This window comes from Leuresthes tenuis, unplaced genomic scaffold (genome assembly GCF_036924035.1).
Source record: "Leuresthes tenuis unplaced genomic scaffold, fLeuTen1.0.hap1 SCAF_2, whole genome shotgun sequence".
NCBI classification, from domain to species: domain Eukaryota; kingdom Metazoa; phylum Chordata; class Actinopteri; order Atheriniformes; family Atherinopsidae; genus Leuresthes; species Leuresthes tenuis.
The window spans coordinates 19,098,976-19,117,980 of NW_027325356.1; the positions used below are offsets into that span (position 1 = coordinate 19,098,976).

Sequence of the window (19,005 nt, forward strand, 5' to 3'; positions counted from 1 at the left end):
TCCTGGCAGGACACACACAGGACACCTTAAATGCAGCACACTCGCTCTATAAAACTACTTTTGGGTCATTGTTTTGACAAGCATTGGATATAAAAAGTGAATGTGGGTTCCTGTTTAAGCCAACAAACACCCACTATTGCTGAAATAAGTGTTTCTAAGCATTATTAAGTAAAAGAACAATACAGCAAAGTAGAAGTGTTCTGTTGTTCAATAGAAAAAGTGTTACTTCAGCAAAAAATGCACATTTATGATAAGGAAGCAGCACTAAAATAACTCACAGGAGACATGCTACATCATTGGGTGATTAATATGCCCGTGTTAATGTAAAAGCAGTCATTTAGGGCTGTAATTCATGGAGATGGAGCCCAGCCAACCCTCGGTGGCTACATCTCTTTTCACCACTTAATGTTTTCTCAGCTATGACTGTTTGTTGGACTGGACTTGCTTTGACCAACAAACAGTCCAATCATCACATTTTGCAGATTTAAAAAGGCAGGAAACATGAGACTTTTTGACACTGCATTCAAAATGACTCAGGTAATCGTCGTGGAAGTTCTTAATGACTTTTAATGATCAGACAAGTGTTTCAGCTTTACATCAGCATCAATCCATGACAGAATAAAATTAGATTTAATCTAAAACTCTCAGGTGATGAAGTAGCCTTTTTCATGTCTAAAATGTAGTGGAGTGGAGAGATCAAACACTGGAAAACACTACTTTTATACTTACATTACGATGGCACCTCTAGTGGTCCTCTCATGGTTGGGAGTTCATTCACAAAAAAGGCAGCTTGCGCCATTCTGATTAATACTGCATTTTCTTATGCTGAGGGTCACTCGAGCACTAAATGAGGTGTTCAGCCATAACAGCAGCTCGGGTGCCATGTTATGGTTAAAAGATCTCACAAGGTCTCACATGGACAGGTCTTTACATGCACTGATTTGTATATTTCTGTGAATGTACATGCTTTTTACAACTAGGAAGCCCACCTTCACTCAAGTGCAGTTTACATCTTCTGCTGTTCTGCAGTGTCTTGCATTGGTTAAAGTCTCTTTTCACTCCTCTGATCCCTGAAGAACCTCCAAACAGACAAGATGCTGAATCTTTATGTGGATGGGAGCTTGTTACCTTGATGTATTCACAAGGACTTTGTCAGTTAAGATTGGCACATTAATTGTCACCTTTTAGTTTGTTAAGCATACGCAAATGTATTTTTTTCTCTTTTTTGTTAGACCGGCTAGTAGAAAATGGATTTAAAATAATTTTTTTGAGAGTTTGCTTACATAAAGAGATCACGAGGAGAACATGGGAAACTCACTCAGTTGCTGAGGAAAGCTGAAAAGCAACAACAAAACTGAATAGATACTGAATGAAGATCTTCTTTCCATGTAGTATGTTTCACAGACTTTTCATTTATTTAAGTTCATTATGAATTCACTCTGTTTGTCAGAATAGTGCCATTCCACTTCTACACACAGGACAGCCGAAATAACACAAAACAGACAGTTCAGTGAGATTTATTTGAAGGTTGTTACCTGAGTTATAGTTTTTATGTACAAACAAATGTCATCAAGTTAAAGTTGAGTAACCTTACTTGACACACCCACCTCAGCAGCCTCAGTAACAACACTTCTCTGGAGTGTTCAGTTCAAGTTTTGCATGAATAACTTTTATTTCCAGTCCCTTCACAGCAGGAACATTTTTCTTTTCCTCGTCAATACAAGTCAGATGTATTGATGAGGGCAGATCTTTCAGTATCAGCGACCCACTTCCCACCAAATGGTCTCTACCAACTGCGGGGGTAAAAAAAAACATGCTAATATAAATGAGTTTGTCCTTTAAAAGTGTGACCTGCAATTACAAACGAGCACTGATAGGAGCAGGACAGCTGCTGTGTCAATGTCGATATTGATCCGATGTCCATCACCTATTGTGGAGCGACATCAAAACCTCTGCCCCCCGTGGGCCTCCCCCTTCGTCCGTCTGTGAACCTTTGTTCAGCGGCCGGACCGCCGCACAGCTGTGATGTTCAATAGGAAGAAAAGACAGTGTTGATTGAAAGAAAGTGCTGATTCAGTTTCAGAGAAAAATGGACTCCATTTGAAAGGGTTAATGCTTCTAAAATGTTTATAATATGCATATATATATATATATATGTATATACAACTGTACTGCTGTCTTAATTACTAAGATAGGGTGTTTGACTTGAAAGTTTAAGCTAGATGTACTCAATGATACAGAGTTTCTGCTCTGAATTTCAGTTCTTACGTCTCGAAAAGCCTGCAGTTTGTTCCAGTAAATGAAAAAGTTGATCCAAATAGAAGAAAATATTTGATCTTCGGTGTCGTTTAATTTCTGAACTCGATTAGCTTTTAATTGGCAGCAACAAATTCTGGTCAGAAAAAAAGCTTCACTCAACAATTCAAAACAAATTAACGAGTCTTTTAGGACTAAATGTAGCTTAAAGGTTTTATGGGAAATATTCAACTAACTAACCAAATGAATAAATAAATAAATATAAACTATACTATAATATTTGAAAAATGTAACAATTTGCTGCCACCGTAACCTCTCTCACACACACACAACTAATAAGCTGTTTGCTTGTTATGTTTCCCTTGCAGCAGTACTGTGGTCGTTCCGTGTTATAAACAATGAAATTAGGGAGTAAGCTTCAGAGTGAAATTAGTGCCCTGAATCTAAAGCATAAACCCAACATAACTCATCCAAAGACAGCCAGAGCTGGCCAGTGAGAGGCAGAGACAAGCAGGTCATGTCTTTACCTTCTTCGGAAAGTGAAAAGTTGGCTTGTGGCATACCAGTGAGTGTGATGTTCAGTGTAAGAGGAGAGTTAGAAGAGGGCATTGTCTATGATTACAGAAAAAAAGTGGGTATAGTACGTATAGCAGTGTAGACCCCGCACTACTTCACTGCTTTGCAGTACCTGTACTGTCTTACATAACCACATAATTGACAGTAGCTGGAGTTTTGGTGTCGAGCACCTCTCTTACATAACGTGAGAAAGTCTCAGCTTGACCTCATGCATTGTCAGTCAGGCTCTCCCCTGAGTGTTCAATTAATCAAGACTCCAGTTTGGGCACCTGTCAATACGGCAGTGGGTGAGGGATGTTCAGACTGCATGTGAACTCGGGTCAAGCTCTGAGGCCGGATCAATGCTCTATAAGTCATTATCACGTTTTGCATGTTGGTAAGGTTGTTGGTAAAGGGGAGCCAGCTTTCCCAAGACCTTCTGCCATTGGTTGAGGACAGTGTTTTCCTCCATACACGCATGCCCATCCCCACTGACCCCAGAAGTGTCCGAGAGGCTGGCCTGAATTGTGCGTGACCTTTCCCACTGACCTCTGAGAAGGGAAGGGGCTTTTAGTGCCCCAATGGGGAGGGTGTAGGGGAAATTGGGACTGTGACTTTTCAGCTGAGCCACACAAAAGGTTTCAGCTCCAAAGATGTTGAGTTGTGCGTGCTGCTCTGGTTAGAAGCTATAACGGTAACCAAGTTGGACCAGTTGGTTATTTAGTGAGAGGAGGGGTTCTACATGAATCCTTCGCTTAAAGACATAAAAAACAAGACAGGAAACTAGGAAGTAAAAAGGTTTCACTGCCAACATGTTTGAATCAAGCCGGACATGTTCCTCAGATATCAGCTAAGAGTTTAGTGTCGTCCCTCTGGAAGATGCTGTGTGTTTTATCTCCCCCAGCTGGAAGAAATGTGCACAATCATCTATCACTAGTAATACAGCTACCCAAAGATGTGGTGTGAAAAGATGTTACATCCCAGAGAAAAGACAAAACATCTAGTTTAGAAAAGAAAGAGTCCATTTCAGAAAAACAACAAAGATCCTGCTTAGAATCAGTCCTACAAACTCTTTATACGCTTTTTCTGCTGGAAACTCACATTGTACAGACTGACAGATTTTCTCTCCCCATTCTGTGTTCAGACATACTAAAGCTACTTCATCTTTCTTAAGATACATATCTGCCTGTCATCGTGAGTAAACCCAGACATCCGAAGATTTCTCTGCGCTGCTTCATCTTGTGCTTGTCCTAAAATAAACTCTTCCCCCACCCGTAGTTCGCAGGTAGAACCCAGTACATCAGTAGTAAAAGTCACTCGAGAGTCAAAGAAATCGGCCTGGTATTATTCAACGACATCAACTTTTCCAAAGAAGACATATTTGCATCACTGCCAATGTGTTCTATAGCGTTGAATAAGGATGAAAGAGGATAAAACTGAAAGTTAGACATGGAGACACAGCGTCATCGCTTTTATATCCGTTTATTTTTCCAATATAGTTCATATTCAGTTTGGCGCGCTGTAGGTGTCCAATCATAATTTAACAGCTCATTTCTACCTTTGAACTGCTGAACATATGACCCATGTACGCTGATGTTGTAATGCACTTATAGGTGTTATAACAACAACAAAATTTGATAGTTCAGAGTAAAGTGTTGTGTTCAGTGGACAATACACATAATTCAGAGATGAAAACATCGATAACACAGTTGGATTCTACGACACATTACAAAAGAAGGCCCTGATATTTCATCTGTAAATAGAAGGGAAAGAAGAGAATGTGCTCTTTTTTTTTTGTCGTCGTTTTTAGCAAGGTTCACATGTAAACATTTTAACACGTGCACTCGAAGCATAGGATCATGTTTTAAAAAGAGCATTTTTAAGCAGTCCACAGGTGATAGATTGGCAAAGATTCAGACAGTTTAGAAGTAAGACTCATCAGATATTAACAAAGTGCTTCACTTTATAAAAGCATAAGTAGAAAAGAGTGTTGTCAGAGATAAGAAACTAGCCCATCTTTCCTTTCTCGCCCACCTGTAAACATGGCAGCTAGTGTAAACACGTTTCACTGTCAGAAAATGTTAAAGCCACCGCTTTTGTTCAGTGTCCTTCTGAAAAAGGTAGCACAAGTGACTTTTCATTTTGAAAACAATAATCTGTACACATTTTGAGAATGAAAGAAAAAAAAAAAAAAGGAACAATCGTTAAAGGTGCACTCTTAAAATAGAGCACTGTGCTGCAGTAGACACCCCTGATGAGTAGAAGAAAAAAAAAACAACATGATTTTAACTGGCAGCAAAACTAGTTGACATACTGTGTGTAAACTGTGTAAGATTGGCTTTCTAACATCTATGCAAAGCTAAAACCCAGGAAATACAAGATGAATATAAATTCATTCAGTTTTTCTGGTACACAGAACGAGAAGTCGAGTAAGAGGAGCTATTGATCACGAGCAAAGAGCAAAACAGGATGCTGAGTGACAGCATAATGACAGTTAATAACAGTTTCAGTGACAAATGCTTTATGAGTTTGTAGAGCTCAAAGTTATATTTGCATATACAATATATTTGTGTAATATCAGAGAAACTCAAAAATCAAGTGATATTCAGATACCATGAGCCAATATGTACAAGTATACATGATATTTCAGCACAGTAACACTGCATGCAGTTACTTCTTATCTGCAGACTACACAGATACGGTATAGTACAGTATAATTAATTTCGTCTTTTAATGGTCCTGGTATTGGTAAATCACTACCTTAGTTGTTTAGACATTGATACAATTAGTCTAAGTCGCTCAAATTTGTAAGTAATCTGCTAATTTTCTGCTTTAAATGCTTGTGAGGTCCATGAATTTCAGATCTACTGCATCTGTGTGTCTAAATTACTGGAATGAAAAATGGAAAACACAGAAAATACAAATGAAAAAAACAAAAATTTCTACTTATCTGGGATCACTTTGACATTGAAGTGGTAGCAGTTGCCCTCCGGACAAAGTATGTAAAAATGTTCTCTAGTGTCCACTAATTCGTTTTCCTACATCTAGAAAAAGTATAAACTCTGAAGGGGCGGGGGTGCTGGCAGAACAAATTCTTACTCTGATTCATTGATAAATTAATCATTTAAAGAGTAACACGAATCAAGATGGCACCCCGTGCACTGTGGATGCTGTATGCCACATCGGTCTGCAGAAATCACATCTTCGACATGGGGGAGACTAAGATGTAGAGTCAATTCTGAACCAAAGAAAAGACTGATCATTGCAGAATAATTGTAGTTGGCTTCTTTTCTAATTTGGTTTGTTAGCTTGTAACTGTCAGTGGCTGACACCACAGACATTTATACATGGATGCTACATTGGTCGCTGGTCTGTACATCAACAACATTACAAACTGTAATACTATTCAGACCAGATTGTGGGGATAATTAGCGTCATAATCTAACATGTTCACACCACATCTTATAGTATTTAAAGGCCATTAATAGCAGTACTACAATGCTCACTTAATACTATGTCAAATCTACATGATCTGCTATCTTTAACTGGTTATATTTATCTAATGTCATGTAACTGTCTTGTTGTAACACTTGAATCTACGCATTGGGGATTATTATTGTTTGCTTGTTACTGTTCGTAAATGTCCGTTTTTGAGCATCTGTAACCCTGAACAGGATTAGGCGAGTATGGAAAACTAATACATTTTTTTTTAAGTGTTTTGATGGGCTGCGGCCGTCTACATGTCTTAGGCAGACATCATATTAGTAGTTTGCTTGCATAACTTTCAACTATGCGACAGCAACTGTGTGTTTTCTGTGCCGGAGGTTTCAGGTGTCTTTTGCAGGCATTAAACAGTGACTGTGCACAGAAATACCCCTAATCCCTGAGATACCACTCAGTATATGCAAGGTAACACATTTAGGACACGATTTAGTGATAAAAAAAATTCTATTTGAATGAATTAATTCAGGAAATCATCCCAATGTATACGTATGATCTTCCAACTGGGTCAGTTTTGTGTATTTTAAAGTTAAGAATAAGAATAAGAATACCTTTATTTGTCCCATAGCGGGCAAATATTAATATGACAATTATTTGAGGTTCTTAGGAATCTACTTTGTTTTAAGAAGTTTGATGATTACAACCCACGTCTTCTTTACACCTGTAATGTTTAGCTAAATAGTGAAGACCGAAAGCAAGGAGTTTTGTAAAGATAACAACCACCAGAGTCTCACAAGAATCTGAAGAGGAAGGATGCTCACGAAGCCATTCTGATTCAAACCAAATTAATCTCCTTTAAGGTTAGATGTTTCTGTCACAAACTCAACAGCATTCATTCACAGTAAGTTTTCATGTCAGTTCACAGAATCAATTCTTTATAATATTTAACAATTTTAGCAGAACAAACAAGAGCAAATACACCTTTGAGCGACTTGTAATATAGAATCAAATAGCAAGGAAACCTGCTTTGTAAACTTGAGAACACGTGGAGAGACACAAATATACCTCTGTTACTCCAGATTTAGTGTTCGTTCTTCATGCGTGTCCCAAAAGAGGACCAAAGTGAAGGTTGTGTGACTTTCCTTCATCTGTCACACAGCTGGCAGGTTAAGAGCCGAGTCGAACGCACAGCTTGTTTTCTCACCACATTCCTCTTTATGTTGTTTCCCTGCAAACACACTAATCCACCCCGTCGAAGCCTTGTGCATTCTCAATAGCGATGTGAAGTTTCTCCTTCAGCTCCTCAAAGGACTCGTAAGGAGGAAGGTCCAGTCGGTTGAAGCTTTAGGAGAGTGAAGTGAAGACAATCAGGGTTACAGTCACATTCAGGCTGTCGTCACAAAAAAATAAGAAGCTGTCGTTTGAAAGAATCAACATCACTAAATCACAGAGGCTAATGACGGTGTTCAGCTCAGCAGTGGAGAGGGTGAGCTATGACAACATCCAGCCACTAGAGAACAGTGCCAGTTAAAGTGCATTCTCACTGAGAGAATAAATTACCAAAGTGTTACATTAGAAAAAAATATTTAATCAAATTTTCTTTACATTGTCTGTAGCATGTGGACAACAATGCTTTATGAACATTCCTTAAATCAAAAGAAAAAGAAAACACCCTGCTTTTATAGCTCATTTACAGTATGGGCTCCTACTAACACTGACACAGTGATAAAGGTGTGCAAAACACAATATTAAAGCATAGATGTCTACCTTTGTTCAGCTTCTGTTCTCCTTCATTTGATCCCTTTTGATAGCGGGCGCCTAACAGCCTTTAATTTTGAAGTTACCATTCAGGTTAATTCTTCCATTTGTACCTAAATTTGACTAACTGCTGGAGTACCAGCAGATGTCACCTTAAGCAACTACTTATGTCCACTATAAGAAAGACCAGAAAAGCGAGCAGGCTTCCACCAACAGACACTGCGCACTATGACACAGTATCTTTAGCAAGTCCTTTTTAATTAGCTTCTCATTTGATGGCCACTCTAAATCTTACTTAAGGCTGAGCTGAATAGCTCTTTAAAACGTTGAACCTCCTTTATTAGGGAGGTTGTATGAAGACAACTGATTTTGGTGTTTTCTTCCATAATTTCTTCAACAGTTAAAAAAGGTCTGGTGCTTGTGCTTACACGAAATGAGGTAAGACTGCTCTCACTACAAGTAAAACCAGCCATCAGTACAATCCATACAAGGGATGGCAGGAACATCAGGATTGGACAAATCAACAGCCGGTGTACTGGCGAGCTTGGCAACGTGAAAAGGCCTGGATGACAGCAGGGGTGGACAACTGCAGGTGTATGTACAGAAATGATGAGATATGCACCTGCAGTTATCCACCCCGGCTGTCATCCAGGCCTTTTCATGTTGCCATGCTCACGGATGCATTGCCTTTTCCTCTCGGGATGTTTTCCACAATGAAGAAAACACTCCAAGAGAACAGATACAGGTTAAAACTCAGACTGATCTGTACCAGAATGACGGGAAGATAAAAGTACAGAGAAGGCTTTGAGCAGCTTGTGGTCTGAAGCTACAACCTCATCCGTGAGACATGTTGAGGCAGCGTGATGATACTAGTGTTTACTGAAGGCATCCCAGGAGAGAGAAAGCAGCTGGATGAATTTTACCGTTTGTTTCTTTAACTTCCAATTTCATTTACTGATTTTGATCATTTCTTTAAACATTTATTTTTGATCTACTTTCAATTTTCAACGTATTTGTTTCTCAGTTATTTTTTGCTTTGCATTCTATTTATTTTCCTAAACATATTCCTCTCTGTGTCTTTATTGTCATTTTATAAAGTATTTTTCCATTGAACCCTTGCAGATTTCTTCATTTGAAGATGTGTTTATTTCCATTTTATTTCCCCTTTCAATGTTCTTCTCCTCTGCATGTCCCCAAGCAAATTTAATTTCTCCTTTTCGCATTTCTGTATCCATTTCTTCTTCATCGTGCAAACAAAGGCGAAGTATAACCACGATAAACCACTCACCATGTGTGGGCTCTGGGGAGTTTATCACTTGTGCCCCATTGCTCGATGGTAAACAACTGCGGCCCGTTAGACCCTGGAAAACAAAAGCGTTGTTAATGGAAAAAATGATCAAATCTGGAGCTGATTTCCAACAAACGTCAAGCTGCCTGTAAGATGAAGAGTGAGAATACAGAGTGTTGAGGGAAAGAACAGGGCAGAGATCGACATTTGTTTGGACATAAAAGACATGAAAAGACATCTAAGTGAACAGAAGAATATGAAACGTTAATTATTACATAGATGTGGTTTTATACAACAAAAATACAGCAAATAATTATAAGATCAAAGTACATGATCTCACCGTAGAGTTCAGCAAAGCCATTCATCGGCACCCTGGATGTCCCCGTCACAAACTGTAAGAGCCGGATTCGCTTTTCTGCATCCATCAGCAGCACAGTCTACAATAACATGAAACAATGACAATAAAACAAACAGAGAGGTCCATGCCACAGAACGTGTCTTGACTCTGGATATTAAAAGACGTCTTACTTTCCAGAACCAGAGGATAACCACGTGGTCAGCGCAGTAGCCATTCTTGTACTTAGTGTTCTGCCTCCAGTCGTTCACATCCACGTCTCCAAGACCACACATGAGCAGCTGGGGAGCAAAAACGGAGCAGTTAGCCTGATCGATATCATTCTCTTTTCAGATCTGAATGTTGATCCCTACTTACCAGATAATCTAAAAAATAAAAAAAAACTCACCTCAAGCTCATTCTCGTCAAAGATCTTGATCAGATCTTGCGGAATCAGCTCAAAGAATCCCTGAAGCAGAAAAATGTACCAAGTTTGCATTTTAATAGCTGTATAAGTGTTACAAAAAAGTTTTAAAAAACGACTGTTACCTCCTTGAAAGCCGTCATCTGCTTCTGTATTCTGTTCACAAACCTCCACTGCATCACCAGGCTGTCAGATACAAAACAGAAGTTAGCATCGAAACCACAACAAACACTCCAAAGATGATAAAAAAGTGTGATTTTTAAGTGAGGTTTGCTGTTCTTACTGGATATATTCCTTTTTGTTTTCATTGGTGATGATGATCTCTGCACCGTCCGGCTTCAGCTCATGCTGATGAGTCTGAACAAGAAGAATAACATGTGATATGTCAGGCGCACAGAAAGCCACACATAGTCCCATATTAAATGTTCAAAGAAAGGTTAGAAACCTGTCCAAACAGCTCTTCATCAATGGTGAACCTCAGATCCAAGTCTGTTGGGTCATTATCCAAAATCCACTTCAGGGAGTTGAAATACTCACTATCCTAAAACAAATAATAACACATTTATATCATGAATATGTTCATCCAGAGATCCTGGTTCAAGGTGTGCTCCTCTAATTCCACTGGTACTCACAACAGACTCCATGTCCTGCAGGGTGATCGGCTTCTGCAGCATCATCTTGTAGAAAGGTCGAATGAAGAAAGCTTCGAAGAGCAGAGAAAGTTAAAAACTGAATTCTAGTCACGTCTTTAAAGCTGTAAATAAATGGTGTTTAGTTTTCTAAACTGGTAGGACTCACCATCGAGGAGTTTGCCATGAAACACAGCCATGCCAGCCACGCGACCAATGAACTTAAAGTAGGTCAGGTGGTCCTCGTTGCATAAACCTGAGTTAGGATTAATCTGTAGCGTGTAGTTGTCCCTGAAAAAAAAAATCTGATCATTAAAATAATAATGAACTGTTTAATAATGAACCTTTTCAGTCTATGCCTTATCACAAAAATCCTGAGATGTGCTTTCTTTCATGTGGCACTATGGTCTATAAGAGATACAGCTCTGATTCTGCTCACGTCAAGTAACCCAATACGTCCACCAGATGTTCCTGTTGCTTAGCGACATCTGGAAGGAAATAAATCAGCAGACGACCGGATAAACCCTTTGTGCGTGAACTCTATCACTTCAATAAATTTCTATCAGCTTGACGAATCAAACTCCTGACAAAACCAGTTGAGAGTCGAGCGGCAGAATCTTTACATCCACGAAAAGCTTTCATAAGTGCTCTTCTTTTCTTTCTCCAGTTCTGTCTTTGCACATGAAAATCACCATTGTCACACCTGTTGACTGCCCTTGTAACTCACACCTGCCTGTAGCTGTCAGTACTGGATGCCAATCTGTCTTGCCAAGATGCAGAATCTGGCTTATGTACAAAGATTTAGTCAAATACCAACAATTCAACAATAAGGACATGTATATTGGAAACTAGAAATAATAAATGAAGAAAACAAAGGTTTCAAACCAAGAGAGTTTAGACTTACGTGGCAGAGTACTCAAACAGTCCGTAGTATGGGTTGAACATCTCCTTGGACATGAGGAAGAACCACTCTCTGGCCAGGCCACCATAATCCAGTCCTTTTTCTCCCTCAAACTCCACCCACAGTCGAGCCTTAAGCAAGTCTGCCTTCTTTACTCCGAGGATGCGTCGGTAGGAGTCCTCCAGCACCGCATTTCGTCTCAGCTTCATCTCAAAGCGGTTTGGGATGTCGGCCTTAGTTAAAAAACAAACATTTATGAGAAGATGCAAGCCTGGTAAGAGACGGTCACCTCTGTTAAAACTGCTGTCCAAGGACACTCACCGGCTTCTTCAGCTTCTTTCTGAAGTAGTCATACTTCTGTTTATAATCACGAGAGTAAGGCACTGCCTACAATCAACAAATGTCAGTGTTAGTTGACAAAAACTCCCTGTTATGGTCTCCGTCGATGAAAAGACTGTCAAATGCGGTCAATACTCACTGGTCCGGTTATAGCTGAGTTCTGTAATCTGGGATCATCCCACTGTGTGGTCCTGGTGTCTGTGAAGTAAAATATATCAGACACCATTCAATGACAAGGAAATATATGAACATAGCAGAAGTCTAAGATGTGCTGTCTGGTTTAAATGAGTAAAACTCGTACGCACTGTGATCTATGAAGAATGTCCTCCCATCAGAGTGGACCCTTTCCTCCCAACCAGGCTAGAAAGGAAGAAAACAGCATTTGGATTAAAATAGCTAGTACTGCTGGCTCTGATTACATGATGTACAATAAGTTTACCCAACACCAAAAGCCCGAGATTGATACATGTCTGCCACTTGTTTTCTTGCTGATATTCGCATGGACTTACTGGCATAGGGCCCAGATCAGCCGGGTCGAGTGAGCCCCTCTTCCTCATCTGCACAGGAACCTTTAGCCTGGGATCTTCCTGTTCAGAGAAAGACAAACAGGGCGTGTTTCAGTCAAAGAGGAAATGCTTACACGAGAAATGCTGCTGACATACACTGCTGTATATTGTGTATGTTGCCTCAATTAGAAAAGGATATAGGAAATGGAAACCCCTTCTTGTTGTGAAAAAGAAAAACAGCTTTGTTTTTAAGGTTTGTTTTTTTTTAAATCAGTCTCTCGGTGCCATGTAGGAATCTGCACCCCCACTAGAGTGGTTACAATCTTGGACTGAATTGTGCGGTTGAAGCCCTCGTCTCACCCAGGTAGTCGTCTTCGTGTTGTGATTGATGAAAAATGGCCTTCCATTCGGCGCACAGCGAACTTCCCAACCAGTGGGCATTGAGCCAGATTCAAGTGTAGCGTCGGGGCTTGGAGTGTGCTGAGGAGACTCCTCGGGCGGAGCGGGCGGTTGTGACGGTGTGGGGCTTTGAGACAGACCAGCACCACTCGGTGTTGCTGATGCTGCTGCTGCTGCTACTGCTGCTACTGCTGCTGCCTCTGAAGATCTCTGTCCAACAAAATATACACCAGCAAGGCATTAGATGCTTATAAAAACACTTATATAAACACTGAATAGATCCATTAAGGGACTGGTGTTATTCTAGGTTTTTGCAACAAGTCCTTTAACGAGAAAGAGTGTACCTTCATTTCATCTTATTTATGGATTCTGAAGTGAGTTTCATGTATACTTTACGTAACATGCTGGTACTATACAAGTACTTGTACATGTAAATGTATTACAGATGACCTTCTTGGAACTTAATCGGCACATTTTCTGTGTTTGTGTACACATGAATATACTGTATTATGTTACATTACTCTCTGTATCGGCTAAATGCTCAGCTTAAAATTACACATAATGTGTGTCTGTTTGTGTGTGTGTCTAAAATATAAGCTATTTCACGCTGACATGTTATGATGTTTGAAGGTGTACGTTTATAGAATTTATAGGTTTGTACACCCCATCCTGTCCTGCTGCTTAGAGGAAGACAAAATGTTTGAAAAAAATGTGAATTTGCTGGGTACCTCTAACAAAGCTATAAGCATACCTACAAACCAAGTACACGTCATTGTTCCATTTAATAAGTATATCGCAAAAAAAGTAGTTCAAGTTTCGTGAGGAGTGTCATTGCACATCGATGTCAGTAAATAAGCCCACTGAAGCCCACCTGAATGATAGGTCGTACCCAGGTGGTGGTTCTGGTGTTGTGGTTGACATAGTAGCGTCTTCCTTTGCTGTCACGCTTTTCCTCCCAGCCTGGGGGTAACCCAGCTGACGTCGGAAGCAACTATTGAAAGACAGTTTTAAGATCAAATCCCAGATTACAAGTGGAAATACAAGATATCTAACAAAGAAACACAGGTTTGCATTTTCATTATATCTAGTCCACAGTGCATGTTGATGCGAGACGGGCTTGTTAAAACCTGTGATTTCAACAGAGACGGAAAAGCTCACCAAAGGATTAGCAGGATGTTCCTCTCCGGCTGAAGTTCGGGCACTTTCTCTGCGACTGGAATGGCTTGAATTACTCACATGATTCTGCAGAACAGGAGACAGATCAGCAGATACCGCCAATGATCACTTGGTCATGAACGTACATGTATATTCCACTGCTGTTAATGAAAACTCATGGCTCACATTAATCTGTTTATTCTCCTCTGACTTTCAGTAACCTCTAACTTCTCAGGTAATGACTCACCGTCTGCGAGCTGCGCTGCTCTCGAGCCGAGGGCCGTGAAACGTAAACGTTTCTGAGCTCGTCGCAGAACGAGTGGAACTCTGGAGGCTCCTGGGATGAAGGTGATGTGAGCTGGTTATTACTGTGACACAAGGTGGAGTCGTCATCTGTGATTATCTCCCAGCTCTGGAGGGTAAGTGAGAGGAGACTCCAAGGTTAAGAGCTAGTGTGTTTAGAGATGCCGACAGCTATTTAACCGGTGTTGTGAACATTTTCTTTCACATTCTTAAACCTCATTAATCAAATTATTGGCCCATGGAAACAAACTGCTACCACGACACTGACATATTTCTACTTATTTCTAAAAAAAAAGAGGCGCTGATTTACACATTGACAAAACCTACGCTTCCATTCACTAGCAAGGCAAATTAGACTTAGAAACAATCTTTTGAAAAGCCTCAAAAATGAAATGTGAATCATCCATCAACTGGTTTGAAGTGAATAAAACAGGCTCCATAGTGTTGGCAGAGGTAGCGGTTATAATACAGTAGAGGAAGTAGTAGTCTCAACCAAAAACTAGACCTTGAGGAGGAAAACACAACAACAATAAACTGTGTTGGACACCCTATGGAGGAAAATGGGGAAAGCTCTTCCTCAGGAAATACTTTAATCTCTGAGAATATCTGGGATATTCTGTCATATCTGGGAAAAGGCAGGTCAGTCATGTGAGTGTACTGTTTACCGGCTAAAACCGGAAAAAGTGACTGAGTCATGTCCTTTTGTCTTTGCCAGGTCACAAAATGATTTCCATTTCCCCAAATGGACATCATCATTTCTCTAAAATGGACAAAAGCCACCTTATGTGATCGCATAAAAGTGAATCAACAACAGCAATGACAACCCAGTGAGAGACAGAGCAACATTAGTTTTTAGGATTCATCTTTCAGGCTTGATAAAGTCTGGTTATTCATGCATCTTCTCCTTCTCCTTCTCTCCACCATGTTCACCACTAACTGTACTGTGCCTGTGGCTTGGTGCTGAGGAGGTAATACAGAGCTGGTTTTCAAAGTTTGTTTTCATTGAAAATGAGCAGATGACCCCATCTTTGCAGGTGAGACTTTAATGTTACTTTTTAAACATCAAACTGGGCACGCTGAAATTAAAAATGTTCTTTTTTTTTGTGTTGTCTAAAACAAAACCAAGTTAAACAGGATGGAAAGGTGAAGGTAGGTCTGAACTCACGGTTACCTCAGGAGACTCCTGTGTGGGGTTCTCTTCGTGGTCTGAGATCTGTCTGCGTGCAATGAAGGCATGCTCCGCATCCGTATTATTGTTCTGTCTTCTTTGAATTTCAACTTCACTGTCCCTGTTTCAATGGGAGACACACAAACACACACTCTGGTTTAATCGAATATACACCAACAAGACAATAACGCGACTTGTTGGGATATGGGAGCCTTCCTACTGTATAGAGGGTCGGTGCCACTGTGTGGTTCTGCTTTCATGATTGACAAAGTAGATTCTTCCCAGGTTGTCTTGCCGCTCCTCCCAGCCAGGGGGCAGAGGAGGCAGCAGCTGGCTTTGCCTGGGACCTGACATGTCCTGAGACTCCAGAAGCTCCCAACCAGGCTGCACAACATGAAGACACAGTTTTAAAAGGTGAAACATGCTGGAAGGTGACTGTTCAAACATCAACGGTTAACTGCACACGCAAACGTCAACCTGACAGCTAGATTAGATTTTATTAACTATGCAGCATAGCTTCTATATGCCTTGGACGTATAGTGGGACAAATGGTGATCTATGATAAAGGCCTCCTGTTCTGTTTTATCTCGAGACTCAGAAGACAAACAACCCTTTACTGCTCTGACCTTCACTTGTTGATGTTGTCATACTTTCATACTTTTCAGATAGGTGATGCCACGGCGTGATTTCTACCTGCGTTTACACTGATTATACAGACACAATATGAAGTTTTCAAAAGCAGACTAAGCAGCAAATTCATTTGCATGCAGCCCATCATGGCTTAAGTTACATGTTGGGTCTCACAAGTAAGCCTCTGCCAAAATTTGGACTGGGTTGGCATTTGAGCTTAACCCCATCCTTACTGCAGCTACACCCATCGAGCTTCTTCCCAGCAGTGAACAGAAGGTTCCTGGTATTCCGAGCGACTGAACTCACAATATGCAGAAGAGAGAATTGTTGATTCTGAGCCAAAAATTGATCACGTGGCTAATTCTAGGCAAGTAGAAACTCGAGATGAGATATGAAATGAATGACATATATCTTTGAATGAGGAATAAAATTTGTGGCCCAGAAGCCGGCGAGGGTTCATCTTAGGCTGAAGCTGCCGTTACAAACAGATTGAGGGATGTTGTGACTTTCTGTGGACGTTCAATTTACCTAATATGCTATACTCAGTAGTTAAAGATGAGAAGTCACGAAGAATCAAAGATGAGACAGATTCAGCTGGTTCGCGGTCCAATGATGGTTTATTGCAGAGTTACAATATGACCATACATGAGAAGTAGCCCGGGCTAAGTCTGAAGTCTCTTCTGAAAGTTTCCATCTTTTATACAATTTGGGGCCTGAGGCTGCTCCTCCCCGGGCCCCTCCTTTCATATGGCGTATTTTCCCCATCCTTCCACCATTATGTCTTATTTACTAATTTTACCCGAGGCTGGGTCCGTTGTCCTGTCTTTTTAAAAAAAAAAAACATTTATTCATATAATAGTCCCTCCTCCTACTCCTGACTTTTCCCCTACATCCAAATCTCCTTTGATCATCTTTGGCTGCAATTAGCGTGGAGACCATGGCTGTTAATTAGCTCCAGTGATCATCATTTGACTGTCATTAGCGTGGGGGCCATACATTATAGCCCTAACTACAAGACAGAGATTGTGTCTGGCTTTGTAAGGCCCTTCCTGGACGTGGCGCCCCATTGTTGCACATGCATTCATTAATGATAGAGTCAGAGCTACACATTGGCGTTTTCCATAGTATTACATTCAGGGATTGTTAGACATCCTGATAGCCTGACACCACAGGGATCAATGGAGAAGCAAATCTACCACAAAGGGATCCGTGACACTTCGTATTAACTTACGTCCATTTCTTCAGTCTGATCTGCAGCATCCTCCTCTGAGCCCGTGTTTTTTGGCAGGTAGGTCATTTTGAGACGCAGCTGTCCTTTGACTCTGGACTTATGGCTTTGTAGGAATAAGGAACAAGAGTAAATGTTTCGATGGAGGAAAGAAATATCGTCAGGAATATTCCATAACAAAGTTGTGGCCATGTATCATTTCCTTTGCATATAGATGTACCAACATGTGTAAAAAAAATAAATAAATAAATAAATGAATGTAAAATGGAAAGAGATCATGAAATGCCAACCTTCGTGGGTGGAGCAGAAAATCCTTGAATGTGTATGGCCTTTCTGTGTTAGGATTTTCTGTCTGGGGAGGAAAAAAAAAAAAAAAAAAAAAAGGAAAGGTGTAATTCTACTGTGCACGTTTTAACAACGCTGCATCACAACACAGCACTTTTAGGATGACATGAAATGATGGTGGCAGGGCACAATGGAATTGGAATTTTCTGGGGGTCTGCGTTTACAATTAAACAAAAGCAGGAGCATAACATAAACATGACGGGCCGTGTTTCCAAAACGATGGAAAACGATATGGAACGAACACCAGAATAAGGGTGTATGCATTCATGTTTACACAGCGACACGGATCAGATTGAGGTCGAGAGTTCGTACGTACAGCGAAAACAAGCTGCTCCCTTTCCGTTTGGAAAAACACCTTAACGGAGCAGGTCTCGCTTTTCCAAAGTCAAAGAAACTTTTAGGCCAGTACGTCTGGCAGCGGATGTTTTTTAACTTACTATTAACGCCCCAGTTTTGATGCATGTGATAATGGATTACTTTTACACGTGAGTTTCCAAACACCAAGAGTCCTTTTTCCAGATCAGAAGAAGGTCAAACAATAAATTCAAGGAAAAACATTCAGCATCTATTAACAAATCATAGAAATCAGTGTAGAAAATAAAAACCCAAGACTCACCGGTATCTGATTTAAGGGAACATCCACCTGTCCGAGAAAGTCATCACGTGTCTAAAAGGGAAAAAGGAAATCGCACAAATGTCAGAATTCTGCCAATAACGCACACATACACACAGAAGACTTACATCCAAATGTGCTGTTACTCAGCTGCCTTCAGACTATATAAAAGAAATGTAATATTGAGACAGTCTGTGTCACTCGGTATCAAGAAGCCAACCTACTTTTCTATCCAACCATGTCAAGACTAGGACTTTTACTCTGGAAATATTTCTGTAGCTTCAACTTCTCTGCTTCCTCTCAGTCATTACATGAGAGAGAAAACATCTCTCAAACACTGTGCTCTTTCACCCTCCAACTGCAACAGTCATTTGACTTGATCTATTTCTGTACATATTCACTGTGCAGCACAGATAGGAATGTGTGTATCATCCCCAAATTAATGGCTGCTCTGTGTTTTTGCAAGAGAGACTGGGATCAAAATTATGTAGCATTTGCCAGATATACGCTCTCTGCTTTGAAGGCTCGGCGCATTCGCTGCATGCCCCTTTTTGCAGTCTCGAAAGCAGACGGCCCTAAAGCGAACACAGTGTACAGGGGGGGGGGGGTCCGCTTTGTGAGTACATTAACACCCCCGACAGGTCAAACTGTCTGACAGCAGCACAAGCGGTCACATGCACAAATCTAGAAATGGGCCTCCTTGGTCCTGCCCTTGCACTTCCAATAGTGGAGC

General features: G+C 40.5%; 1 protein-coding gene across 5 annotated transcripts in view; it reads right to left on the minus strand.

The window, feature by feature from the left end:
• Positions 1-4,281: 4,281 nt before the first annotated feature.
• The window catches only part of nedd4a (NEDD4 E3 ubiquitin protein ligase a), a 29,445-nt gene continuing 14,721 nt past the window's right edge, over positions 4,282-19,005 (minus strand). For 2 of the 5 annotated variants that reach the window (XM_072380512.1, XM_072380508.1), the window contains 24 exons: positions 18,276-18,326; positions 17,605-17,666; positions 17,318-17,420; positions 15,677-15,840; positions 15,460-15,577; positions 14,233-14,397; positions 13,989-14,072; positions 13,702-13,821; positions 12,792-13,040; positions 12,435-12,512; positions 12,231-12,285; positions 12,065-12,123; positions 11,908-11,973; positions 11,590-11,819; positions 10,855-10,976; positions 10,689-10,759; positions 10,502-10,597; positions 10,340-10,413; positions 10,182-10,242; positions 10,042-10,101; positions 9,827-9,934; positions 9,639-9,735; positions 9,299-9,371; positions 4,282-7,594 (listed from right to left, as the gene is read on the minus strand). In XM_072380512.1, the coding sequence (XP_072236613.1) occupies positions 7,492-7,594; positions 9,299-9,371; positions 9,639-9,735; positions 9,827-9,934; positions 10,042-10,101; positions 10,182-10,242; positions 10,340-10,413; positions 10,502-10,597; positions 10,689-10,759; positions 10,855-10,976; positions 11,590-11,819; positions 11,908-11,973; positions 12,065-12,123; positions 12,231-12,285; positions 12,435-12,512; positions 12,792-13,040; positions 13,702-13,821; positions 13,989-14,072; positions 14,233-14,397; positions 15,460-15,577; positions 15,677-15,840; positions 17,318-17,420; positions 17,605-17,666; positions 18,276-18,326 (2,469 nt within the window). In that variant the 3' untranslated portion in view covers positions 4,282-7,491. Of the gene's footprint in view, positions 7,595-9,298; positions 9,372-9,638; positions 9,736-9,826; positions 9,935-10,041; positions 10,102-10,181; positions 10,243-10,339; positions 10,414-10,501; positions 10,598-10,688; positions 10,760-10,854; positions 10,977-11,589; positions 11,820-11,907; positions 11,974-12,064; positions 12,124-12,230; positions 12,286-12,434; positions 12,513-12,791; positions 13,041-13,691; positions 13,822-13,988; positions 14,073-14,232; positions 14,398-15,459; positions 15,578-15,676; positions 15,841-17,317; positions 17,421-17,604; positions 17,667-18,275; positions 18,327-19,005 lie in introns of all 5 variants that reach the window. The other 3 variants (XM_072380510.1, XM_072380509.1, XM_072380511.1) reach the window with 3 other exon arrangements.